This window comes from Mixophyes fleayi, chromosome 1, assembly GCF_038048845.1.
Source record: "Mixophyes fleayi isolate aMixFle1 chromosome 1, aMixFle1.hap1, whole genome shotgun sequence".
NCBI classification, from domain to species: domain Eukaryota; kingdom Metazoa; phylum Chordata; class Amphibia; order Anura; family Limnodynastidae; genus Mixophyes; species Mixophyes fleayi.
In genome coordinates, this window is record NC_134402.1 from 179,742,744 (window position 1) to 179,766,258 (window position 23,515).

Here is a 23,515-nt window from a genome sequence, read left to right on the forward strand (position 1 = left end):
TTAATATCTTCAAAACATTTATGTTACAGGAGAGGAACAGCCACATTGCTCTTTTAGCCCCCAAAGGACTGTTTATTGAACACTCTGAACAAGAATTGAACAAGGGGTAAAATTGATTCTAGAGCAACAACTAACTCCTCCAGAGAGCATGAGACATGAAAACTAAGCTTGCAGTATATTAGATATGTCTGCCAGGTTACTGCCACCGATGCTTCAGATTGAAGCTTTAAAAGACATTTTGTTTGGAAATATATGTATGCGTGTGTGTCATATATATATATAGATATATATATATAGATATAGATATAGATATATATATATATATATATATCTATATATATATATATCTATATATATATATATATATATATATCTATATATATATATATCTATATATATATATCTATAATATAAATGTCTAGTGGCGTGTGTTAGTCTGTCTGTGTGTGTGTGGAAAATATAAAACCAAGCTGCAGCGCCACCTGCTGGGCGGAGTTATACACTGACCTACTAAATTCTTAGTGTGTGTGGAAAAAAAAATTCAGAAAGGGCTGAAATTTGGTATACTAAGATGTTTTTAATTTGTTAATTTAATTTGTTAATTGTTAAAAGTGTTTATAAAGATTTAAAAAAAAAATATATATATTTCTTGAAGGAGAAGTGACAGTTGGGAGTGGTTGGTGGTTGCCGGGGGTGACAGTGGGGAGTGGTTGGTGGTTGAGGCCTGGGCTATGGCCCAAATGCATGACAAGAACCTTTTTAACACCTTAAGTAGCTTGATTTGACTAGAATGCATGAGTATCAGGCACGGGTTAACTTGTGTATATATGTGTATATATATATATATATTCTCCACTGTGTTGATGGCTGCAGCCACTTGTCACGTTTGCTTTGCTGCAGAGTCGTCCAGGAAAACTCTGTCTGGCATGATAAGGATTACCTCATCATTTGAGACCTAGAACTCAGTGACCTATGCTCCACATGACTATTACTGTCATGGAATGGTGAAAATTCACTACACACAGTGTAGTATCAGTAGCTGCCCCAATTACTACTCAGGAGATGAGTGTGGACAGCGGTGGGCAGATAGAAAAAAATATGCAGACTGAACTAAGACATTAAAAGTTGTGTATACCAGTGGTTCCCAAACTCTTTCAGTTCGCGGCACCCTTAGAGTCTCATAATTATTTCAAGGCACCCCTCCAAAATAATTACAGAGCAGACCCTTTTTATAAGTAGTTGGGTCAAAATAACATAATAAGTATTTAGGTCAGGACAAAAATACTTTGTATGTTGTTTTCAAAAATAATACACATAAATCCAAGGGAAAATAATAATATACACAAACTCTGTGTCCTCCTTCATCCACACTCTCTGTGCCTTCCTTCATGAACACATTCTGTGCCCTCCTTCATCCACACTCTCTGTGCCTTCCTTCATGAACACAGTCTGTGCCCTCCTTCATCCACACACTCTGTGCCCTCCTTCATCCACACACTCTGTGCCCTCCTTCATCCACACACTCTGTGCCCTCCTTCATCCACACACTCTGTGCCCTCCTTCATCCACACACTCTGTGCCCTCCTTCATCCACACACTTTGTGCCCTCCTTCATCCACACACTCTGTGCCCTCCTTCATCCACACACTCTGTGCCCTCCTTCATCCACACACTCTGTGCCCTCCTTCATCCATACACTCTGTGCCCTCTTTCATCCACACACTCTGCGCCCTCTTTCATCTTCACTCTGCCCCCTCCTTCATTCTTTTGCCCCTCCATTGCTGTTTCCTATCACTATTTCCCCTCCGTTTGTTTACTAAACATACTTGGCCTTCTTTCTTCTATTTCTTCTGTCTTTTCTTCTGTCTTCTTACCAATCTGGAGACGCCCAGGGCCCAGCATCCTCCTCTCTCTTTCCGCTTCTCACCGAATATGTCGGACGTGATGATGTCATGCCTGATATTCAGTGAGAAGCGAGGAGGGATGCTGGGTCCTGGGCGCCGCCGAATTGGTAAGTTGTTTTTTTTTTTTTAGTTTTTTTTATTTGTTGTTTTCTTTGGCCAAGGCACCCCTGTGACAGAGCCGCGGCACCCATGGGAATCATGGTGCGCACTTTGGGAACCGCTTGTCAGGTGTCGTCTCCGCGCTCTCCACAGGCGCCACAGACGGACACTTTCTCTCCGCAATCCTCGTCCTGTTGCCTAGCAGCAGAACTCTATATCTACTCACCTGTCTGCAGCCAGCATGTCTTAACCGCCTAAATCTCCCTAACCCTATCAGGAGGCACCTTAGAGTACTTAAAGCAGCCTCTGTCTAGTGCCAGAGTATTGGTTCTAACCAGCTCCAGCATTTAGTTTATATTCCTGTTCCTGACCTCCTGTGTATTTGACTCCTTGGCTTGTTTGGCCTCTCTTCCGGATATCCCTTGTACTTCGCTGCCCGCACTGGTATTGACCTTTGGACCGTTCCTGACTACTCTTGCCTATTCTCCATGGTACCTCGCTTCCTTGGTTTCGACTCGGCCTGTCTGACTACCCTCTAATCGCTGCACTGGTGACTTCCTGGGAGAACCGCGACCTGCACATCGCACGCAGCAAATCCCAAACCTCCTTGCAGGGGTCCCTGGTGAACACTGGTGGTGTGTTAGACTCCGCGCCTCTCAGGTTAGTAGCGCTAATACCAGTCAGTGATATTCCTTGTGTAAAAGTGTGACACCGCTGGTGTATACTGTAATGTGGAAATGTAATTTCCTAGCAATAAAAGTGGGTCAAAATACAAGAAAAAGATTTGTTATAACTTTATGGGCACTGACTCATACATGTGAAAATGATAAATGAGTAATATGCTCACTCATCTCCCTGTTTACGGGCTTGAAGATCTCTCTCAAAGTGAGCATTTTTGATAGAAAAGACAATTATCATAATGATAGTCTATAAAAAATAGACTCGGGATGTAAGGTAGACTGTCACACAAATATGGAAGCATGTAGTAACATTACAAATGATTTCGCCCCTACATATATATGTGTATATATATGTGTGTGTGTGTGTGTGTGTGTGCATATATATATATATACATATATATATATATATATATATATATATATATATATAAAATCACTTCTTATTTTAAATGTAATCGCTCAGTGACTCTTGAAGTACAGCAACTAAAAAATCAAATCCCCTCCTTCACTTACCTTTCAATCACCCTATTCTCCATTAGCAACCCCTTCTTCTCTTCTGTTTTCTTATTCTGTGTCTTCTGCTTCTTTGAATCCTCGCTGTTGCTTGCTTCTCCGTTGCTTCTCGCGTCATGGCTTATCAATGAAAATGTTGGGCGTGATGACGTCACGCCCGACATTCAGTGCGAGTGCAGCACGGAGGAGGGGAACAAGGAGGGAGCCGGATTGCTACCTGACCTGACCTTGTGACCGCAAGGATTTTGCAGGATTATTTATTTTAATTAAGAGCCCTGCTCATGGGGCCCCCGGGCACCTGCCCATTGTGCCTAGTGGAAAAGACAGCCCTGGCTCTGCCATTTGTGACCGAGCTGAGAATCAGAAAAAGAAAAGTCCCTTCTTTCTCCATGGTTTCTCTGTGAACATTTGTACATCTTGTGCATTGCCCTTTAAGTGCAAAAATACTACACTATGGGAAAAAGTCAATTGAGAAAAAATCCGCGCAAAGTGTCTCCGGAACGGCCTCGAGACACCTCTAGTGGATTTTCTTTTGCAGAAATCTCACTCAAGTTTGAGAGTAAATTTTTACCGTACTACTAGTAAAAAAAATTCTCAGAACATCATGACCAATTGAATCTGCCCCTATGGGTGGAATTCAATTAGCCTGCATATTTACCGTTACTACGGTAAAATTTCAGCTTAAAAAGCTGAGAACATTTCTGTTAAAATTTAATTCCAATTATTTGAAAAAATTAACATATAGCAAATATGAGCAAATAGCTTCTAGATCTGTCATGGTGCAAATATTTTGATAGATGAAATTGGGACCGTTAATTTAACCATATTTGTGTGGCCCTTTTTACTGTTACTTTTTTGCATTTTTATGCATGTTTTAGTGTGCTTTTATGGATGACATTGTATGTAAAGGTACTGTTTTTTTAGACATATTCTAAATCAGCACAGTTAACAATGTGGGTTATTAAATGCAAATTGCTTTAGCAGAACTGAAGTGCTCCCAGCATTTTATTAGCAATATTTATGTAAAGAAAAATAGCTTAGCATTCAAATTTTCAGTTACAGGCAATTTAATCTTGTAAACCGCGTCTGACAATCTAGTCCAATGAATTGAGATTTCCACCTACATAATTTATTCATACAGCAGTTCTGCTGTTTATACAATACATCAACATCAAAATGGCACAGAGAAAAACAAGTTCTGACAGAAAGACCTCAGCTAAATAACAATACTGTGAAGGAAACAGAATTGCAGAAAAGCTCCTTCCAAACTTATATTTTCTCTTACTGTTGATTCAATTTAACCATTTAAGATACAAGAATACGTAAATTGCCTTATAATGTTCATTATTTGGCATTGGTTTATCTAGATAAAGCAGCAACTTAGTATAGACCTCAAGACTCTTTGATTGACTGGGTTAATAATATAATTAGACTAAAACTAGTGGGCAGTAGTAAATTTTAAATTAAATTGTAATTAATAATATATTGTTCTGATGGGCCGTGGTATAGAAACTCACATACTTGGCTCCATAACTGTATTCTTCTCTTATGTACTAAAGGCCATTAATTAAACTAAAAAAGTGCAGTGTGAAACCCAATATTTCCTGCTGAGATGTACTCTTGTTCACATGTCTACGTCACTGGGCTTTATTTGGCGAAAGACCAATTTTCTTCTCTGTGTGATCACTGAATTGTGTGTCTTAATAAAGAATTCTAGGTGAAATGACGTGCCTTCAGGACAAAAGCAAAATTCCATCATTTGTGCAAGATATTAAAATGAGCTACAAGTGGTGGAGAGTGCAAACATGAACGTTTACTCTGGTTTTGTTCAATTTAGGTGCAGAAGACACTATGATCTTACAGTAATTTATTTCAGAATTCTATTGACTTATGACACATGAAATAAAGGCAGTCATGATATAGCATTGGTATAATGAATTATTTAATAAAGAACAGTAGTTTGGAATACTTCACATTGTAGTGTATATTTTATTGTAAAAAATGTTTTGCACAACTATTACTAACTCAACTGTCCCCCCCCCCCCCCTCCCTTGGCTGCAAGGAGCCATAAAAAATCCAGGACCTCTGTCTTGTCCGCATTGACCTTGTAATCTGAAAGGAGCCATAGAGCTCCTTTCAGATTACAAGGTCAATGCGGACAAGACAGAGGTCCTGGATTTTTATGTCCATGCACCAGACAATTCGTTGCTTGAGCAATCATTCCCTTTAAACTAGCGCCTCCAAAAAATCAAATACTCTCTGGTATATATTACTAAACACTAGCACCATGTTTTCCAAGCTAATTTCCCTTGCATTCTTGCCCAAATGAAACTAGAACTCACCACATGGTCTCACCTTTATATCTCTTGGATCGGCTGTGTTAACGCTGTCAAGATGAACACCCTCCCCAGATTGCTTTACCTCCTTCAGACCCTGCTCATCCATGTGTGTCCCCCTATATTTTTAAGTTCCTTCAGTTCTACGTGTCTAGATTCATATGGTCTGGTAAACGTAGTTGGGGTTCCTGTAAAGTTCTTCAGAGGTCTTCGCGGGGAGGAGGGCTGGGTATCCCTGATTTCCAACGCTATTACCTCTCCATCCAACTCGCTCAATGTGTTTTGTGGTGTGGTTCTAAATCCTCCAAAGTGTGGGCACGTATTGATGCTGAAGGTCTGGGATTGCTTTCACGTCCAATCTCTTCTGGCTCCCACGGGCTCGTCGCCCAAAACGCACCCTACTTCACCCAGTCATCTCACATTCACTGCCAGTTTAAGACTCATCCTCTCAAAAATATGGCCTCTCTCTTTGCCCCTCCCCAATAATACCATTATTGAACTCCCTGGACTTTTCTCCGGGACTCACCCCCAATGTGTTTCGGGCCATGGCTCTCATGGGGAGTCAGATACCTCAACAACCTCATTTTTTCTGCAATATTACCTCAATTTCGTTTTATTCAATCTTGCCTATACATCCTTTCAAAAAACGTCCACCAATATTTACAGCACGGACATTTTCACAACACAGTTAAATTTCATCTTTCCTCCTGCTCTCTTACTACTTTCGAGGCTCTCTGTGTCACTCTTCCATGAAGTCTCATTTCTACACTATACTATGAACTAGCTCCACCTACTTCAGGCCTCAGAGACCCCCACGAACTGGCTTGGGAATGAGACCTTGGTGAAACTCTATAAGAGGAAGAATGCTCAGAGATTTATGAGAATGCTGCCTCTAGTTCTATCTGCATTATAATAAAAGTGAATATCTATAAGGTGTTGTTTCGCTGGTACTATATGCCTTCCTGAGTCCTCTGATCGCTGCTGGGGGGTGTCCCACGAGGATATTTTCCTCCACATTTGGTGGACATGTATTAAATTAGCACATTACTGGACTGATATCAAACATCTGAGCCAATCAGTTTTTCAGGTCAATGTGCCTCTGGAGCCTAAATTTTTTCTTCTACCCCTGGGGGCCCCCTCGGCGACTCGTCATCAGAACAAGCTAGCTAGATATATTTTTTCGGCAGCCACATGTCAAATTGCAGCAGACTGGTGGCAGCAGACTGCTCCATCTCTTCAGGCCATAATCAATAGATTCCGGCAGGTATAACGTATGGAGAACATGACTAGCATTCTTAACAATTCTTCCAAATCTTTCACCAAGGTATGGGAGCTGTGGCTTTCTTTCAAGCTCGCTTACCCTTCCCTTGACTTTGCTCTCTTTTATGTCCTCCCTGTCTTTACCTTTTCCTCTTAGCTACTGGCTTAACCTAATGTGGATTTAGCCAATCCACAACACTTTCCCCCTCTCTTTTTTTCTTTTCTACTTTTCTTCCACCCTCTTAATCTTTAAAAGAAAACAAAAAACTCTTGGTCACTTAAAGCAACAAATGTTATATTACCTCCGCATTGAGGTGTTACGCTGCTATGCTTGTCGTAGATATTGTTTACTTCTCATTTTTTTTGTATATGTACACTCTTAATGCCGGTGTATTATTCATTACTTTGCAAAAATAAAATTTTCAAAAATGTTTGCAAAATAGGAAATGTATTAAGTATTATACATAGAACAAAAAAATGCTGTAAAGCATAGTTTTTTCCAATGTTGAAAAAAAATATTGTCAGAGGCGAGTCTTTTGAAAGTGGACCTTCCCTGCTAATCATGGACATTTGGCAACTAAGGGAGTATGTAATGAATAGAGATGTTCACTGACCCCCGTGTTTTTGTTTTGGTTTTAGATCTGGACTAACTTTGTGTTTTTGGTTTTGGCAAAACTGCCCTTGTGTGTTTTGGTTTTGGATCCCTATTTTTCTAAAATCACATAATTCGACTCTTTTTTGTTCCTACATTTCTATTAACCTCAATAACATTAATTTCCAGTCATTTCCAGTCATTTCTTGTTAAGTGACAAGAACACTGTTACCCCTCCTGTTTGTGTATGAGCAATGGCACTGAGCAATTGCACTGGAGAGTGACGAGAACCGTGCTACCCCTGATTCTGTGTGAGCAAGCACGCTGGATCTTCTGGGGAGGGAGGTACTTATGGAATCCAAAACCTGCGAGATCCGACAACGCAACAATGACGCTTTGCCTCGATTCAGATCCGAGGATGCGCAAAAGTACCGAGCAGGCTCGTGAGCCTACTTGGATCCCCTAAGTTCGGATGGGTTCGGTTTTCAGAAAACCAAGGCCGAGCATCTCTAGTAATGAATCACATTCCAATGTGTGAGTGGCAAAGCCTGAATATGGAGAATTATCTATTTTGTAGTATAGATGGTTTTGCAGTTAGGCAGTTACAATGAGTGACTTTTTCATGAGAGACTTTGGATCTCTGTTACTGTTATAATAAAATATAATTGTGACAATAATTGTGGCTTGCAGCATTCTAAACTCATACAAAAGAAGGATTGCGCAGATGATACATAAATATAACATGTTAAATTTTATTAATAGATGAATAAATAAATAAACCACCTAGGAAATATTTGTACTAAAAACAACCAACATATGTATTGCTGTAATATGGGCAACAAAGCCCTGAAGCTTCATCAATGGAGATAGTGTTGCGTTATAAACCAACCAAGATGGCTTGCAGCATTCTATAGAATTTGTCGATGTTCTTTTCATGTGTTATTCTGTAATGTCTATTCACTGTGCTAAGCATGTAAAATTGTGTCAAAGTGCTTTCTTTCTCCAACTAAAAATCCAGAATGCATTTCGCAAACTACTTTGTGATGGATATGCTTATTATGTCATGTTCATGTCGACAGATTGTCAGGCTATTTTTTTCTTTCTATTTTCAAGCCTATATAAGAAAATCTGCCAGATGTGAAATAATGAAGGCAAGTCTTCAGCATGACTCAGTATTTCCACTTTAGCCATGCAGTGTTACAAACAATTACGTGACGCACAGTCAATCCAGAAACCTGTAGCCAAGACTGACGCGATCCTGTTCAGTTTCTAGAATTATGATAAACAAATCGCAGTTTGTTAAAGCTGCACTGCAATAAGGGATTCTCAATTCTTAATGGATCTTTCCTGTCTGGGCTTCTGAGTAACAGTATTAACAGTAACATTTACAAATATACTTATAGGCCTATATGTCAATTCCATAAATGATTATCAGAACTGAAAATATTTGAAATAACACGTTGATTCCATCACATAAAGTTATAACAGAAAGTTGTAGAAAGTATTGGAAAAGTTTCATATACATTTGCCAAATATTGCAGTTGTATTTAGTAAACCGCTCTCAAAGTTTAGACATTTCCCAATTGTATGTGCTGTTATTTTCCTGTTTTGACCAGAACATGGGAACATATGGTATTATACAGCAGTATGTAGTGGCGCAGGGCAGCACATGTATCATAGACCTGTATCTAGTGGCACAGGGCAGCATCTAGTGGTACACCATATAATAGAGCAGTATCTGGTGGCACATGTACCCAGAGCAGTTTACAATGGCACAGGAGAGTATCTGAATTATAGAACAGTATCTAGTGACACATGACAGCACAGACAGTATCCAGTAGTATGAAGTTCCATATATAATCACACGGTAGCACATGTACCATATCTAACATACAGCAGCATCACCACACATTTTCCAGGTCAATATCTAGTGGAACATGTGTTATAGAACAGTAGCTAGTGACTCAAGGCCGGACATGAATCACAGATCTGTATGTGCTAGCATAGGGCAGTAGAAACAAATGTATGCGGTATATAATAGGTGTTGCACATGGAATCTTTGAATCAGACAAATTGTTCTTGCAATGAGCAGGCATTTTACCCCTGTATTTTTTGCTATGGCTGGCTTAACTCTTATACTTCCCACAAAGACAGATTAACGTGTTGGAAGAAAATTAAAAAAAAAATTGTCCATGGCTAAAATCTGTGTGCATGCCTTGTCTGTGGGGCACATTTTTACACAGCCAATTACATATTAAAAGTTAAACATATGAAAAACATAAATACTTGAAGAATGTAGATTTCAAAGAGCTATAATTAAATAGAGTGAATCTTCACCTGACTTCAATCTTCACGATACAATGGATAGCATGTTCTAGTGAAAATTAGACAATATACACATTCACAAGTTTATTTATTTCAAGCTTGTAAATTCAGCAAATAAATAGTAACTGCTCAATTAAATGTACAGAAATATGTCCTGTTTCAGTTTGTACCCCTCAGATATTGTGTAAACTTTATAAAATGAAACATGCAATTGGATCATGGTTAGTCCACAATTTTGCAAATGACTGTAGATGTGAACACTATATTTTTCTAAACTAACTTTATTTCAATTGGAAGCAAAACCACTATTTTACTGTAATTATGTATCAAAAGCTCTGTATTACTGATTTGACGAATGTACCTGAAATAACTAGATGGCATGATAATGCTGGAAATGATTAAGTAAACATTAACAACATGCTCTCTTTCACCTCTTTGGCATAACTCCCAACATTCAGAATACCAGAGGCGGGACATAATAAACCCCGCCCCAACTCTGCTCAAAAGTGGCCATAGTTGTTAAAAACACCACCTACGTTCCTGTTAAGTCCCCGCCCCCTGTTGCTGGCCATGATTTGGGACGTTTCGCCATTTAGAATGTATGCTTTGGGGCAGGTTGCGATGTTAACAGGTATTATTGAAATACCCATCAGAAAATAAGACCTCATAGAACCACTTTACATAGTCTTCACCTATAATAGCTCCATTCCTTGCATAATGCTATATGTCTGCGAATACTCAGTTGCCCCAGACCTTAACCCATAGTAGTATGGGCTCATTAACTTCACGGTATTTGTAGTACTGGACATGATAAACTAAGACATCAACATTTCCAGTATAGTAACCGTGATACGATAGTAACATTGGATTTTCCGGCAAAGGACACCAAGTTTACTGACAGGTAAGGTTCAAGAGCAAATTCAGTCATGCAATGGTCACATGCTGGCTGCAGTCCAGATGGAATTGTAAAGCAGGCAGAGGTCAAGGGCAAGCGGCGGTCAAAGGCAGAATCTAGATACAGGCTAAGGTGAAAAGGCTGCCAGCAGAAAAGACAAAGTCCAATAAACAATCCAGGTCACAACAGAGAATTAGTAATACGCACACAGTTCAGCCCAATAGTAAGTAATGATTCGGACTAAACTATCACCAGCACAGATGGTGGGGAGAGAGAGATTAATAAAGGCTAAGGGAACAGATAAGAATTAAGCAGTCTCATAGTACTAAATTAATCTGCACACTTGTGCTAATAACATTAAGTTAAGAATCTACTGCTGCTTAGCAATCGACTAGAAGCTGAAAAAAATTGCATTTGGTAGGCAAACAGCCAGGAGTGAGGCAGTACCCATGGCTACTGATTGGCTGCAGGACTGTGGTTGCCTTAAAGAGCGATGGCGCCAGAGGCTAAATCTAACAAGAAGTACTTATGTTACATCACTCTGGAGTTACAGGCTTGTAGACTTGTACTACAGAACTGCGAAAAGGTTGAGCTCGATTGGAGTATTGTATACAGTAAATTAAAATGCTGGGTTATAGAGAAAACATCACGTTTTTATGTCTAAAATCCTCTCTTGACTCTAGACAACAAATTGAGTCTGTAATTATTTTAAGTTGGTTATAATATGCAAATAATTATTTGCCTGAACACAAAAATGGGAGTTTAACCCCTTGGTACAACAGGGCATAAATGCATAATCTGGTATCCTATACTTTCCTTTACCCGGACATAGTTAAATAAACAGCTGCTGGTTTCTGTGTAATGGCCAGGAACCATAACAATGGGATTCCTGACTATTTGTTCCTCTAACAGTGTTCAATATAGCAACCTAGTGAGGTCATCACTAGGGATTTCATAGAGATAAGAGAACCCCTGAGAGGTTCTCTAGACCCTGCCCTAGATGTCAGTGGTAGTTAAGTGTGTAAACAATTTGTTTGTATGTAAGTTAAAAACATAAATCTTCCCTGTGTGGGTTAAAGAAATAAAATTCAAATGGGGAGATATTTGTGGAGGATATAATATGGGCATGAGAACATAGTGTACAGGGGCAGGCTGGGCTGGGGGGACAACTGCCCCAAGGCCAGGTCCCATAGTGGGCTACCTTGTGCTGGGTCACTGGGCAACATGCATTTTGTTTTCCTTTAAAATGTTCCTGATAGGTTGCTGAGCCGAGTCTTGACCCTGGGCGAAAATTTGCCAGTCCTCCCCTGATAGTGTAACTATTGTGACAATAAAGAGCAAGTAAGTTGTGGATGGAAAGTATAGGTGATAGGGGATAAAGTTATCGCCTAAACTAATATTATAGCAGGACATTTAGGAAATATTTGTGAAGAATTCGCTTAAAACTATGAAAGTCTGTGGTTGGCCTGATTGGTCCAGATAGAGCCTCCCAAGATAGGTGTAGCATAGGAGTTGTTGATTGGAGTAAGAAGTGGATATAAAGGCGGTTAATAGGCATAGGTCATTGACAGATAATGTAGGGTGGTAAACAGAAGAAATGAGAACCAGAACTTTAAATTGTTTCCTGGGAAAAACAGACAGCCAGTGCAGATTAGATATACAGATGCCATGACGGGAGCCAGCTGAGAGGATTCCATGCAAAAGTTGGATATAATCATCCCTGAGATAGTACTAAAAGCCAAACTTAATTGTTGTATAAATACAGAGGGGTACTCCAAAGTGACACTACAGGAATAGTGAATTAAATATTGTCTTGAAATCATGGCTTTGCTTGCATTAAGTATGATCACCATTAGTAGAAGTAAGCAAATAGATCCATAACCATTAATAGAGCGTAATGTTCCTTAGAGTTAGCAGATCATTACAAACCTTATTCAACTGAAACAGTTTTTTACTGAAGTGCATGGAATCCTCATTGAGAGTGAGCAGGAGATAGGCTGGCATTCAATGAGTTTTGAAGCAAAAGGAAGTGAAGATACACGGGGGTAGCTTGAGTGAGAGAATATATTTTATAGGATGGAAGTAATCAATACATAGTTAAAAGAAGATGGAAAATATCCAGATGAGGAGGAAAGGTCACAGATTCCAATAGATGCGGAATCGGTGGTAGTAAGAATGAACGAGAAGTGAGATCCAGAGGGTATTAATAGGGCACAAGGCTAATGCCCTCTGGTAGATAATTCATATTTAGACTCAAGACCAAATATAAATAGACTACATGAGGATGTTTGCAGAAGTTGTTAGCAGCACGGTGTCTTAGTGGTTAGCACTTCCTCCTCACAGCACTGGGGTCATGAGATTGTTTTAAGACGTTGCCTTATCTGTGTATGTTCTCCACGTGTTTGCGTGGGTTTCCTCCAGGTGCTCTGTACAGCACTGCAAAATTGGTGGCGCTATACAAATAAATGATGATGTGAAAAAGTGGTGTTTGGAGATTGTTATAGAATCTTCTGATGAACACTGTATTTTTTCCTTTAAGTAAAAGCCAATATTTTAAATAGTTTTGATCAGAAGTGAGTTGAGTATGCTGAAAAGAGTTCATGGATTAGTGGACAATATAGGTCTGTTTTGCTTGGTTAAGGATATGAGTGTAGGATCTGAGAATATTTTTTTTAGTAAAGGAAATCTGCAGGAAAGCACATATGGAGATATCGTATTTGTTTGGTGTTCCCAAATTTGCTGTTGGCACCTCCAGAAGCGAAAGATATTGAAATTGGGTTCTTGGTCTAAGGCAGCTTCATGTAACTGTTTGGTTATGTTGTTTTGTGAATATGTCTGGACATGAAAGTCAAGAAATAGGGATGATCTTCAGGTGCAGGAGAACTGGGAACCTGGGTAAGTCCAAAAGAAGAGTTTAAAGAGATACATGTTGTAGCAAGAGAAATATGGGTCATCAATCGGGATGTAATAGTCACTAGTTTGAATGGGAAATTGTCTAGGAATTGATGTGATATAGCCAGGACAATGATAAAGGTCTAAGTGTGAGGTGTAAGAGTGAGTCTGTAGTGGACTTACTTAAATGTGGATTTAAGTTCACCTCAAGTAAAGCACAAATATGCATACACATAAGCACACCTCAGCAGTTATATGAAACATGAATGACTGTCAATGAGAAATATAGTGAGAAAAACAAAAGGAAAATCTTTAATGTGGGGGTAGGTCAAATATGTTGCGTTTAGTGGTGAAATTATTGGTTATACCTTATAGGGTAAGATATGTTCTTTGAGTCCCGTTTGCATGCCCACACTGTGAATAATTGTGTTACTGAAGCACAATTGCTCATATGTCGATCCGCTGAAACTAACAATTTTCTCTCATCATAATCTAGCCTAACACTTCTTTTACAGATGGTCTTTTGATGTTTACACTTGTTAGAAAAATGGTATCGAACCAATTAAAATGAAACATAAGAAGGGGAATGAGGAAAACATTAGGGCCTGTGCAGATAGAAAAATACCAGTATGACCTAAACAGTAAAGGACTTAAATCCACAAGAACATTTGCTCGTATTTCCAAAATGGTACCATTACAAATGGTATCTACGGTGATAAAAGTAACATGGTCATGCTTTAATACACTGGTATTTAGATGATCTGTAACAGGTGGCAAATTTCACAAAAACATTCTGTAGCATGTTAATGTAGCTTTTAATAAGTGACAAGAACTAATGGAAATATGGTGTGTAGTACACAAGGCTTTAGAACTTGTTCACATCATCCCGTTAATCGGTATGGTAGCTCTAGAAAGGCAAAGCATGCTTTATTTTATTCCTTGGCAGTACGAGAGACTGTCTTGCCACATGAATAATGTTACATGTAATTCTTGCCAAGCTGAAGCTGTTTGTGGTAAATCAGATGTAAACTAGACAAATTTACGTTTTGTATCACTGTAATTATCATCACTGTAAATAGATGGCTGACATGCTTGAAGAATTAATTAAGACAAGAATCACACCCCTGCAATGTTGGAGGATAATCTTTACCACATGCTCATATGTTTAAAATGTTATGCTGAAAAATGACAGTGTAAAACCATGTGTTCTCTTTAACTCTGAGTAACACATGGGTATCTCCGTGTCTGAAAGGTAATTTGTTTAAGTGTTAAGGGTCCCCTACAAAGCTGTAAACATGTGGGCCCACAGTGGTAATGCCGTTCTGTGATATCCTGTGGGGCAGCACGGTGGCTACGTGGTTAGCACTTCTGCCTCACAGCGCTGGGGTCGTGAGTTCAATTCCCCACCATAGCCTTATCTGTGTGGAGTTTATATGTTCTCCCTGTGTTTGCGTGGGTTTCCTCTGGGTGCTCCGGTTTCCTCCCACACTCCAAAAACATACTAGTAGGTTAATTGGCTGCTATCAAAATTGACCCTAGTCTCTCTCTGTCTGTGTGTGTATGTTAGGGAATTTAGACTGTAAGCTCCAATGAGGCAGGGACTGATGTGACTGTGGAATCAGTGGCGCTATATAAATAGATGATGATGATGATGATGATGAAGATGATGTCCTGAACCTTTTTCCTGCACTAGTGCACCGTTGTATAATGTGCAATGAATTGGTAAGCATAATCCTGTGTGTTACAAAACAGGCTGTTTTGTTCAGAAGGGATGTGGTCCCATTTGTTTAAAAAATAGAAGGTATCCTTGAGTAGATTTCAGGGACAATGTAGATATTTATTCCAAGATGAACATGCTGTAATGATCATTATTCTAATTATTATAAATTGTAGTCTGGAGACTACAGGCCTAAGTTAGAATAGGACGTCATTTTACTACCCAAACATAGGCATAAGATTTTGGGTGTTCTGTGGATTAGTGAAAAAATAAGATTTGCGGATATTGAATTGAGATAAAAAGGTTATTGTGCATTTTAGGTACATTCCTTGCTTTGTAGAGGGGGACACATCCATTTCCACATGTTAAAGGTCCCCTCACTCTCCAAATTTAAGACACAGATGAGGATAAACTGAGCAGTATTTTAAAACAAAAACAGAAAAGATTAATTTAATAAAAGGAGTGGTACTAAACTGGTAGGAGGTTAGACTTTTGATGTGGTGTTTGCACAGGGCACTTTTTAAAGTGTTCACCCTATTGCACACATAAATAATTTAAGCAGGTATATTCCATGAGTAGAGAATTGACATGCACCTTGTTGCGTGTAGGGTGCAAAATAAAAGCGCTTTTGACTGCACTTTGAGTGTGCTTTGAAAATGAGGTCTTGTGTGTTTCTCAATTGTGACACTACATTTCACTGCACTCAGTTATAGAATGGCACCAGTCATTGTTTCTTACTTTTAATTCAATATTTGTTAGTCTGCTCTGGTGAAAAAGCCACAGGCATGTTAACGAGGGTATATTTACACTTACACTCACAATATACAGAGAAATACAGTGTTTCAACTGCAACTATCTTCTAGGCGTTGATACAATCAAGAATGTTTGCACAGGTCTACAAGTTAGTGGCCAGTTTGGCTGTAAAGCATATTGTCATCAGTGAAGAATGCAGTGAGCATTACAGATGGGGAAATTGGCATTTACTGCAGGCTCGGTTAGAAGAAACTATATAATAGTTAAAGCAGCAGCTGCGATGCTTTAGATGAATGTAATTTGAGTTTCACAAGGACTACACATTGTATTCAATGTTTTAATGGTCTGAGCAGTTGGATGCTGAAAAACAACTCAATGTCCATGAAACATCATAGTGAATAACTCAGCGGCAGAGGTAAACTAAGCAGTTATACACTGGAGAGCTGTCTCACTAGAAACCACTCTACTTTCTATATTTACTTGCTTCAGTATGTACTCTGAAATTCAATTTATCTGAGACACATCTTATTCAAATCAGATCTGTAATTGTAATGTATGTACTCACCCATGTTAAAGTCTTGATCAGTGATGCACATTGTATGACTACACTAGCAAGGTGTTATCAGCGTATATCAGCTACCAGCTGACCAATCAGCTCACACATGGTCTGTTTTCAGTAATGAGCATCACTAGAACTTATCTTATTATTTACTGGCAAAGCCCCTGATGCTGAGGTTAGTTGCATAATGGGTGTAATTTAAAAAAAAAATAGAGCATTTGTTCCTATATGCCAATTCTGAGTCATCTCAAGATGAGTCCAGTTCTGTCAGGAACGCATACCATGCATACGCACAACCAGGTCATGAGCACAAGAAAAGTTTGTTAACATTAGTTTTGGGGCAGCACGGTGGCTAAGTGGTTAGCACTTCTGCCTCATAGCACTGGGGCCATGAATTTGATTCCTAACAATGTCCTATCCATGTGCAGTTTGTATGTTCTCCCTGTTTGCGTGGGTTTCCTCTGGGTGCTCTGGTTTCCTCCCACACTCCAAAAACATACTAGTAGGTTAATTGGCTGCTGTCAAATTGATGCTATAGTCTCTTTCTGTATATGTGTATGTATAGATGTATGTAAGGGAATTTAAACTGTAAACTTCAATGGACTGATGTGAATGAGTTCTCTGTACAGTGCTGCAGAATTAGTGGCGCTATATGAATAACTGATGATGATAAATAGCACAAGACACATTCACTATTATGCTTGGTAAAATACAGCAGATAACATATATTCCTTCTTGTGTATAAATGAAAGTAGCAGAAATTATGTCATTTTTTTTTTTGTGTAAATTATACCCAGTGTGCATCCAACCCTCTGGTTGTATAAACTAACCTCCATCCATGACCTCTTCCTCTCAAACAACCGTGACCTTCTGGCAATAACAGAAACTTCAGACACTGCCTCACCCGCTTTTCATCCACACCTCCAGCCTTGGAAGCAGACAAGGAGTTTGGATGGGATTACTCCTTTTATTGCACATTTACAGTTCTACCAACTGTTTCATCACTTATGTTACCATCTATTATATATATACTCTCCAGATTTTCAACTCCTTATCTTTGTGTATTGCTGTCATCTATTGCCCTCCTTCACCACACCAACAATTCCTTGAAAATTTCTCTGTCTGGCTCCCTCATTTCTTATCCTCTGAAATCCCCATAATCGTCATAGGTGTTTCAACATCAATATTGACTATTCACATTCTCCTTGTGCCTCCAAACTACTCTCTCTAAATTTCTATGGACCAACTCTTTTAATCATTGTGTGATGGTCACTGCCTTACAGGGCTTTGCTCAGTCTCTGAATTTATTAACACTGCTTTCCCTCTCTCTGACAGTTACCTGGTCACATGCAAGCTGTCCTCCACCACTTTATTCTCTTTGCATTCTAACTCTACCGAACCTGCAGAAATCTCAACCCTTAATTTTTAACAACTTCCATCTCTGCAAATATTTATATTCTCAATTTATCCATTTTCCTGTCCTGATCGGGCATTCCCACATCTTAATCAAACCCTAGCAACAACCCTTGCTATAGTGGCTCCAGGTACTCTACCCTTTCAGCATCAATCATGATCTCCATGGTAGCACACTAATGGAAAGTGCTGCATTTAAAAATGTTACTGCAGAGTAGCAGGAAGAGGCCCAGCACTTTTTAGTCCTGGTAGCTTAGGAGAGGGGTCACTCTGAGAATTGTTTTATTCACTTTCTCAATAGCAACACAACCCCTGCACTGACTAACCAGGGCATTGATTTGGTCATGCCACACAGTAACAGTGGGGTCCCACGCTCTTAATCTCCCTGATATAGTGGAATGTGTTGATGATGTTTGGTGTTATGCCTATTTATTATTTTTTATTTTCTACATTGTGCCAGGGAACTATTTTATCTCATTAAATGTATGACTTACTTGGCACTCTTGCCAATGGCAAAGAAAGGATGGAATAGCACATTTCAATACAAGTTGAATACCATGTCACTTAATTATCTAGGGCTCAATATCCAATTATTTAAAGCTATAAACCAACAATATGTTTGCAATTGATTACTTCCTGTGTCATTCATAAATACTTAATTAAAATGTTAAGTTTTCCATGATTATTATATCCTAAACAAATGCTGCCAAGTATATTCACTAAACAAGATTTTAAAGTTCTTAAACAAGCTTTTCAGAAGTTTATTTGATTTAACAAACACCATCACTGTTACACTTACAGCAGCCACCTAATTTTGGAGGAATTAATCTTCTAACAATTAGAGACAATTATAATCTGGCAGCAAATTACAGATATGCTGTAAATATGATAATAACAATAATAATATGATTCTGTCTATGCAAACTTCTGCTTCTGTGTCCATCTGTAAAACTTCCCGGTGAAAATCTAGTTGAACTTGAGAAAATTGATCCACACAACAGGTCCACAGCTGTATTTGTTCTGCAGGGCTGAAGTTTTGCTCCCGTAGATGACGTCCATTCTATTTTTGGGTCTGCTATATCCTTTGACAACAAGCTCATTACAGTTCAAGTAAAATAGTTTCTGTCATAAATCTTTTGCTCTTGGATATCCTGCTCTGTGATTGTTTTAAACCATTTAAAGGAAACTCACACAGATGTGTGATCAATGTGAGTAAGAAAGTTGGCATCCTGTTATCTGTCATTCCCAAATTCTGCATCTAGTTATATTCTGGGGAGGATGTCCCTGTTTAAACAGAAATGTGTTAATAAATTACTCAGCAAGTCATTTTCACAGGCACACCTCTCCCTTTTTAGTGAGAAATACACTGAATAAGGGGTGATTTATTACTCTCTTCAATTTTATATAAGCTGAATGCATAATTTTTATCATAATTTATTTACTTGTATCTCTTTATTTTACTTATTTCAGAAAATGAGAACTCTTAAAACGGTCATCTATTAAATAAGTGTAGGTAGATACTTTATGTGTCTTGATGCTAAAATAGGCCAGAATCCATATTTGTGCGTATGGTAGGACTATTTTCAAACTGTATGTCATATATCATTGTATAGGAGAAATAAAGTTAATGCGGATGAACTCCTTTCTTTGCAATAAATATGTACAGAACATGTGATCATCACCTATTAGCTATTCATACTCCAGGTGTTTCATGTTTGTATACTGTACAAGATGGTTTCTTTTAATTGTCACATGCTACAAACGGATCCCTTAATATTTGTATTATGAAAGAATTCCTTTCCCCCCCCCAAATGTTCTATGCTTATTATTATTCCAGTTAAATGTTGTATGTCAGAATTATTCTGCTTTTTGATGTCTTAGACTATGATTACATCAATCCATATAAAGGAAACTCATGGAAAAATTTGAGCAATAGAAAGCTTTAGTTGTAAGCTGGCATCTCCATTGCTGTATTTACCCATTCTTTGGTTCTCTTCCTTTTTTATGTATATTTCCATTATCTCCATTCATGTATTTATTTCAAGCCATTGAACCCCTTTCAAAACATTAATGGGCCAACAAATGCAATCCCAACAGAGTAGCTTCATTCATCCCCAGGACCCAATGCAGATGCAATGCCTACACTGTTTAACAATTTTTTTCCTCACCCTTGTTTCATATATCTTGGGACCTATTTATGACCCCAGCATGGTAGCCCTCAATATGTACTATTACAAATCGCATCGGTACATGAACAAGCAGCGCTGCAATTTACTGTGCCAGGCTGCTCTTGAAGGACCATGTTTACCCCCCTCCCACTTCCCGCCTCCCCTCTACAAAGTACATTCCCTCTTCACTGGCAGCCTATTGCTGTGGTTGAATAGAAAATGGGCTATGCGCATTTCAGCTGGATACCATAGAAAAAGACCATACTGCCTTCCTATAGTGGCATGACTTTGTTGCAAAATGCAAATATATGTCTATTGGGACAGTGGTAAGCTCTGTTAATTGGGTTCATGTAATGGGGCGAATGGTTGACACTCCAGAAGTAGTGTAAGATAGGATTCCACAGGCCCGGTGGAATGGTAGAGAGGCAAAGGTTTTCCCAATAGTGTTGGAATGAAACAAGGGACACAGGGCTAAAACTGCATAAATTTGTGGCTTTATTCTCTTGCGGCGTAAGGTTTTACCAACATGGCAGATAAGCAGCAGTATTGTAGAAAAGTAATACCACTAGACTTTCAATATACAAGGTTATTTAACATGTCACAAAAAAAGAACAATTTAGGAATCTTGTTTCAACGTTATCTCCAATATGCAGCCATAAATCACTACAGCACATAGATTACTGAATAAATATATCTCATTGTGAAGTTAGGCACTGTGCATCAGTGAAATGGGTTTCACTGGATAAATTGTTTTGAGAGACAACCAGTTGCGAACGGGTTAATTAGACAATTACACCAAATGCTGCTGCAGCAAATTATCTAGACAAATTTATCACAATAGACTTTTGGTGCAATTAAACAACCCTTATAGCACAAAATCAGTAGAGATGCAACAAGGATTTATCCAGTTTTTTCAGGTTAGCTACTTTAGAAAAATTTACTGTAGACTAACCCTTTCTTAAATGGCAAAAGGCATCGAAAAAGCCTTTTGCCATCATTTACATCTGCATTTTGGCTCTTCACCATTTCTTAAATAGACCCCTTTGTCTGATAATCTCCTCCATATAAATGCCATGTGTCTGCAGAGCAACTGTACCTTCACAGTTATACAGTACTAAGGTTGATCTCTCTGAGACCCTATTTAAGACTTTCTAATGTTTTATTTTATTCATTTCTAGGTATTTATAGAACAGAACGTGATAAAGGAACATTGTATGAACTGTCTTTTAAAGGTGATAGAAGTCAAGAATTTAAACGCATCATTCTCTTTCGACCATTTGGACCTATTGTGAAAGTCAAGAATGAGAAGCTGAACACGGCCAATGTTCTTGTGAATATCATTGTCCCTTTGGCAAGAAGAACTGACAAGTTTCAGCAGTTCATGCAAAATTTCAGGTACGACGGTTTTCATCTTATATCAGCCAATCCATTTAAGTATTGCTTCCATAGTTTAATTAGTGACTAGAGTCTGCTGTACAATTTAAACTTTGTTTAAATTAAAGACAAAATTAATCTTGTTGAAATATCCTTTTATTGTGACTCAGTGACACATTGGTTAGCATTGTTTCCTGGGTGGTACAACCACAGTTGCAGGGTGTTTGGTGACCTGGTTGCCAGAGGTGAGCAGGGCCTGGTGATGCCGGTTAATCTGTTAATCTACTGCTGAGGCCTCATTCTGCTCTGCTGAGCATGTGTTTGGTGTTCATTTTTGAATTGAAACCCCAAACAGGGCTTCACAGCGAAAGCAATGGTCCCTGAACATGAAAAGAGCAGAACGGGGGCCACTAGACGATGGACTAGCATTGCACACCCCCATGTCCCCAAACTTTTGTATGGGGCCTAGTGATGAAATCCTCCTAGCTTTGATTTTAATTGTGACCAGAGCTATCTTTGCATGGAGATTGTGTGTGTGTTCCCTGGATCTCATTCACAAAGGGAAAAATGGCCACTCCCCTTGCCCTAGAGCTGCTTGCGTCCCTCATACACTCTCAACCGCCTCATACACTCTCACTCAGATATTAAAGTCCTGCAGATTGGGACACCATTGATAGCATAGCATTATACGCAGACAACATGTTATTATTTTTGGCAGATCCTGAGGAATCTGTGACTAACCTTCTCAGAATGTTGTACACATTTGGAACTACTTCTGGCCTCAGAATAAATTGGACTAAAACAAATATTTTCCCACTAGGCTGGATGGTCCCAAATGGGGTAAGCATATGTCACTCGCAGTTGTGAACGAGTATGTTCAAATATCTGGGTATATGGATAACCAATTTTGCCCTTGATTATGTTAAACTCAATACTGTCCGTGTGACTGAGTACCATTAGTGTTATTCTTGGAAAAACTGGGAGAATTAACTTGATTAAAATGATCATACAGCCCAAATATTTTATACTCCCCAGTTTATCAAACAATTTTTCCCAAAATATTAACTGCCATATAATGTTGCTGGTGTGGGGTGATAAGAGAGCGAGAGTTAAAATTATAACATTGTATAGGTCTAAAAATACAGATGGTCTAGCTCTCCCTACTCTTAGAATCTACAATCTCACCTCCCATCTCACCCATCTAACTAATTGGCTCCCTGACTCACCAAGGGCAAGCAGGTGGATCCTTCCCTAAGGCTATTGTAGCTACTTCTGGCAAGTCAAAACTTCCAAAGAGTAGCTCCTATTATAAGGCAGGCTTCTGAAGTTTGGTCATTAGTTCACAAGTTTATGAGAGGGGTGGTACTTCGGGAATTTGCCAAGGTCAGATGTAGTATGTCAAAGAGTGGGAATCTATACCCTTGGTCAGGGTTATGCAAATAATAATTTGAAATCATTCAACTTGAATTCTCAATCACCAAGTTGCCTATATTTAGGTATTTACAACTGTCCCATCCTCTTAGATCCCAATTTGGTGAGGGCACTCTTCAAATTGTAGACTCTTCTATGAAAGATATCCTGCACAAGGTAGGCTCATATAAGGCTGTCACCAGAAGTCCTTGCAACCCCTTAGACCTAAGTGGGCGGAAGATTTCGATGACATTTCTGATGAAGATTGGAGTCTGATGCTCTGGGGCACAAATGAGGCCACCACTTGCCTAAAGTTCCAACAAGTGCACTTCTACATTTTCTTCTACAACTGCCCCAAATGTAACACCCTCCCGGTTACTCTTTGGCGCATGCTTTGGAGCTGCTCAGTGGTGCTTGTATTTTGGGATGGTGTGTGGAAGTGTATATGTTTAACAGTGGCAGCAGCCCCTGCTTTGTGCAGATATTCCTCTTTGGCTTTACTCTGGAAGAGTGTTTTAACAAACTACTATTTAAATTTATATTTAATTTAGCAACACTGGTTAAGGTTATACTCGCTTGGTGTGGGATAGCATCAAAGGGAACCTAGTATATATAACTAAATTGC

General features: G+C 39.0%; 1 protein-coding gene across 2 annotated transcripts in view; it reads left to right on the top strand.

Moving 5' to 3' along the window:
- The window catches only part of CSGALNACT1 (chondroitin sulfate N-acetylgalactosaminyltransferase 1), a 342,472-nt gene that overhangs the window by 227,390 nt on the left and 91,567 nt on the right, over positions 1–23,515 (top strand). For both annotated transcript variants that reach the window (XM_075204577.1, XM_075204578.1), the window contains one exon: positions 21,285–21,501. In XM_075204577.1, the coding sequence (XP_075060678.1) occupies positions 21,285–21,501 (217 nt within the window). The remainder of the gene's footprint in view (positions 1–21,284; positions 21,502–23,515) is intronic.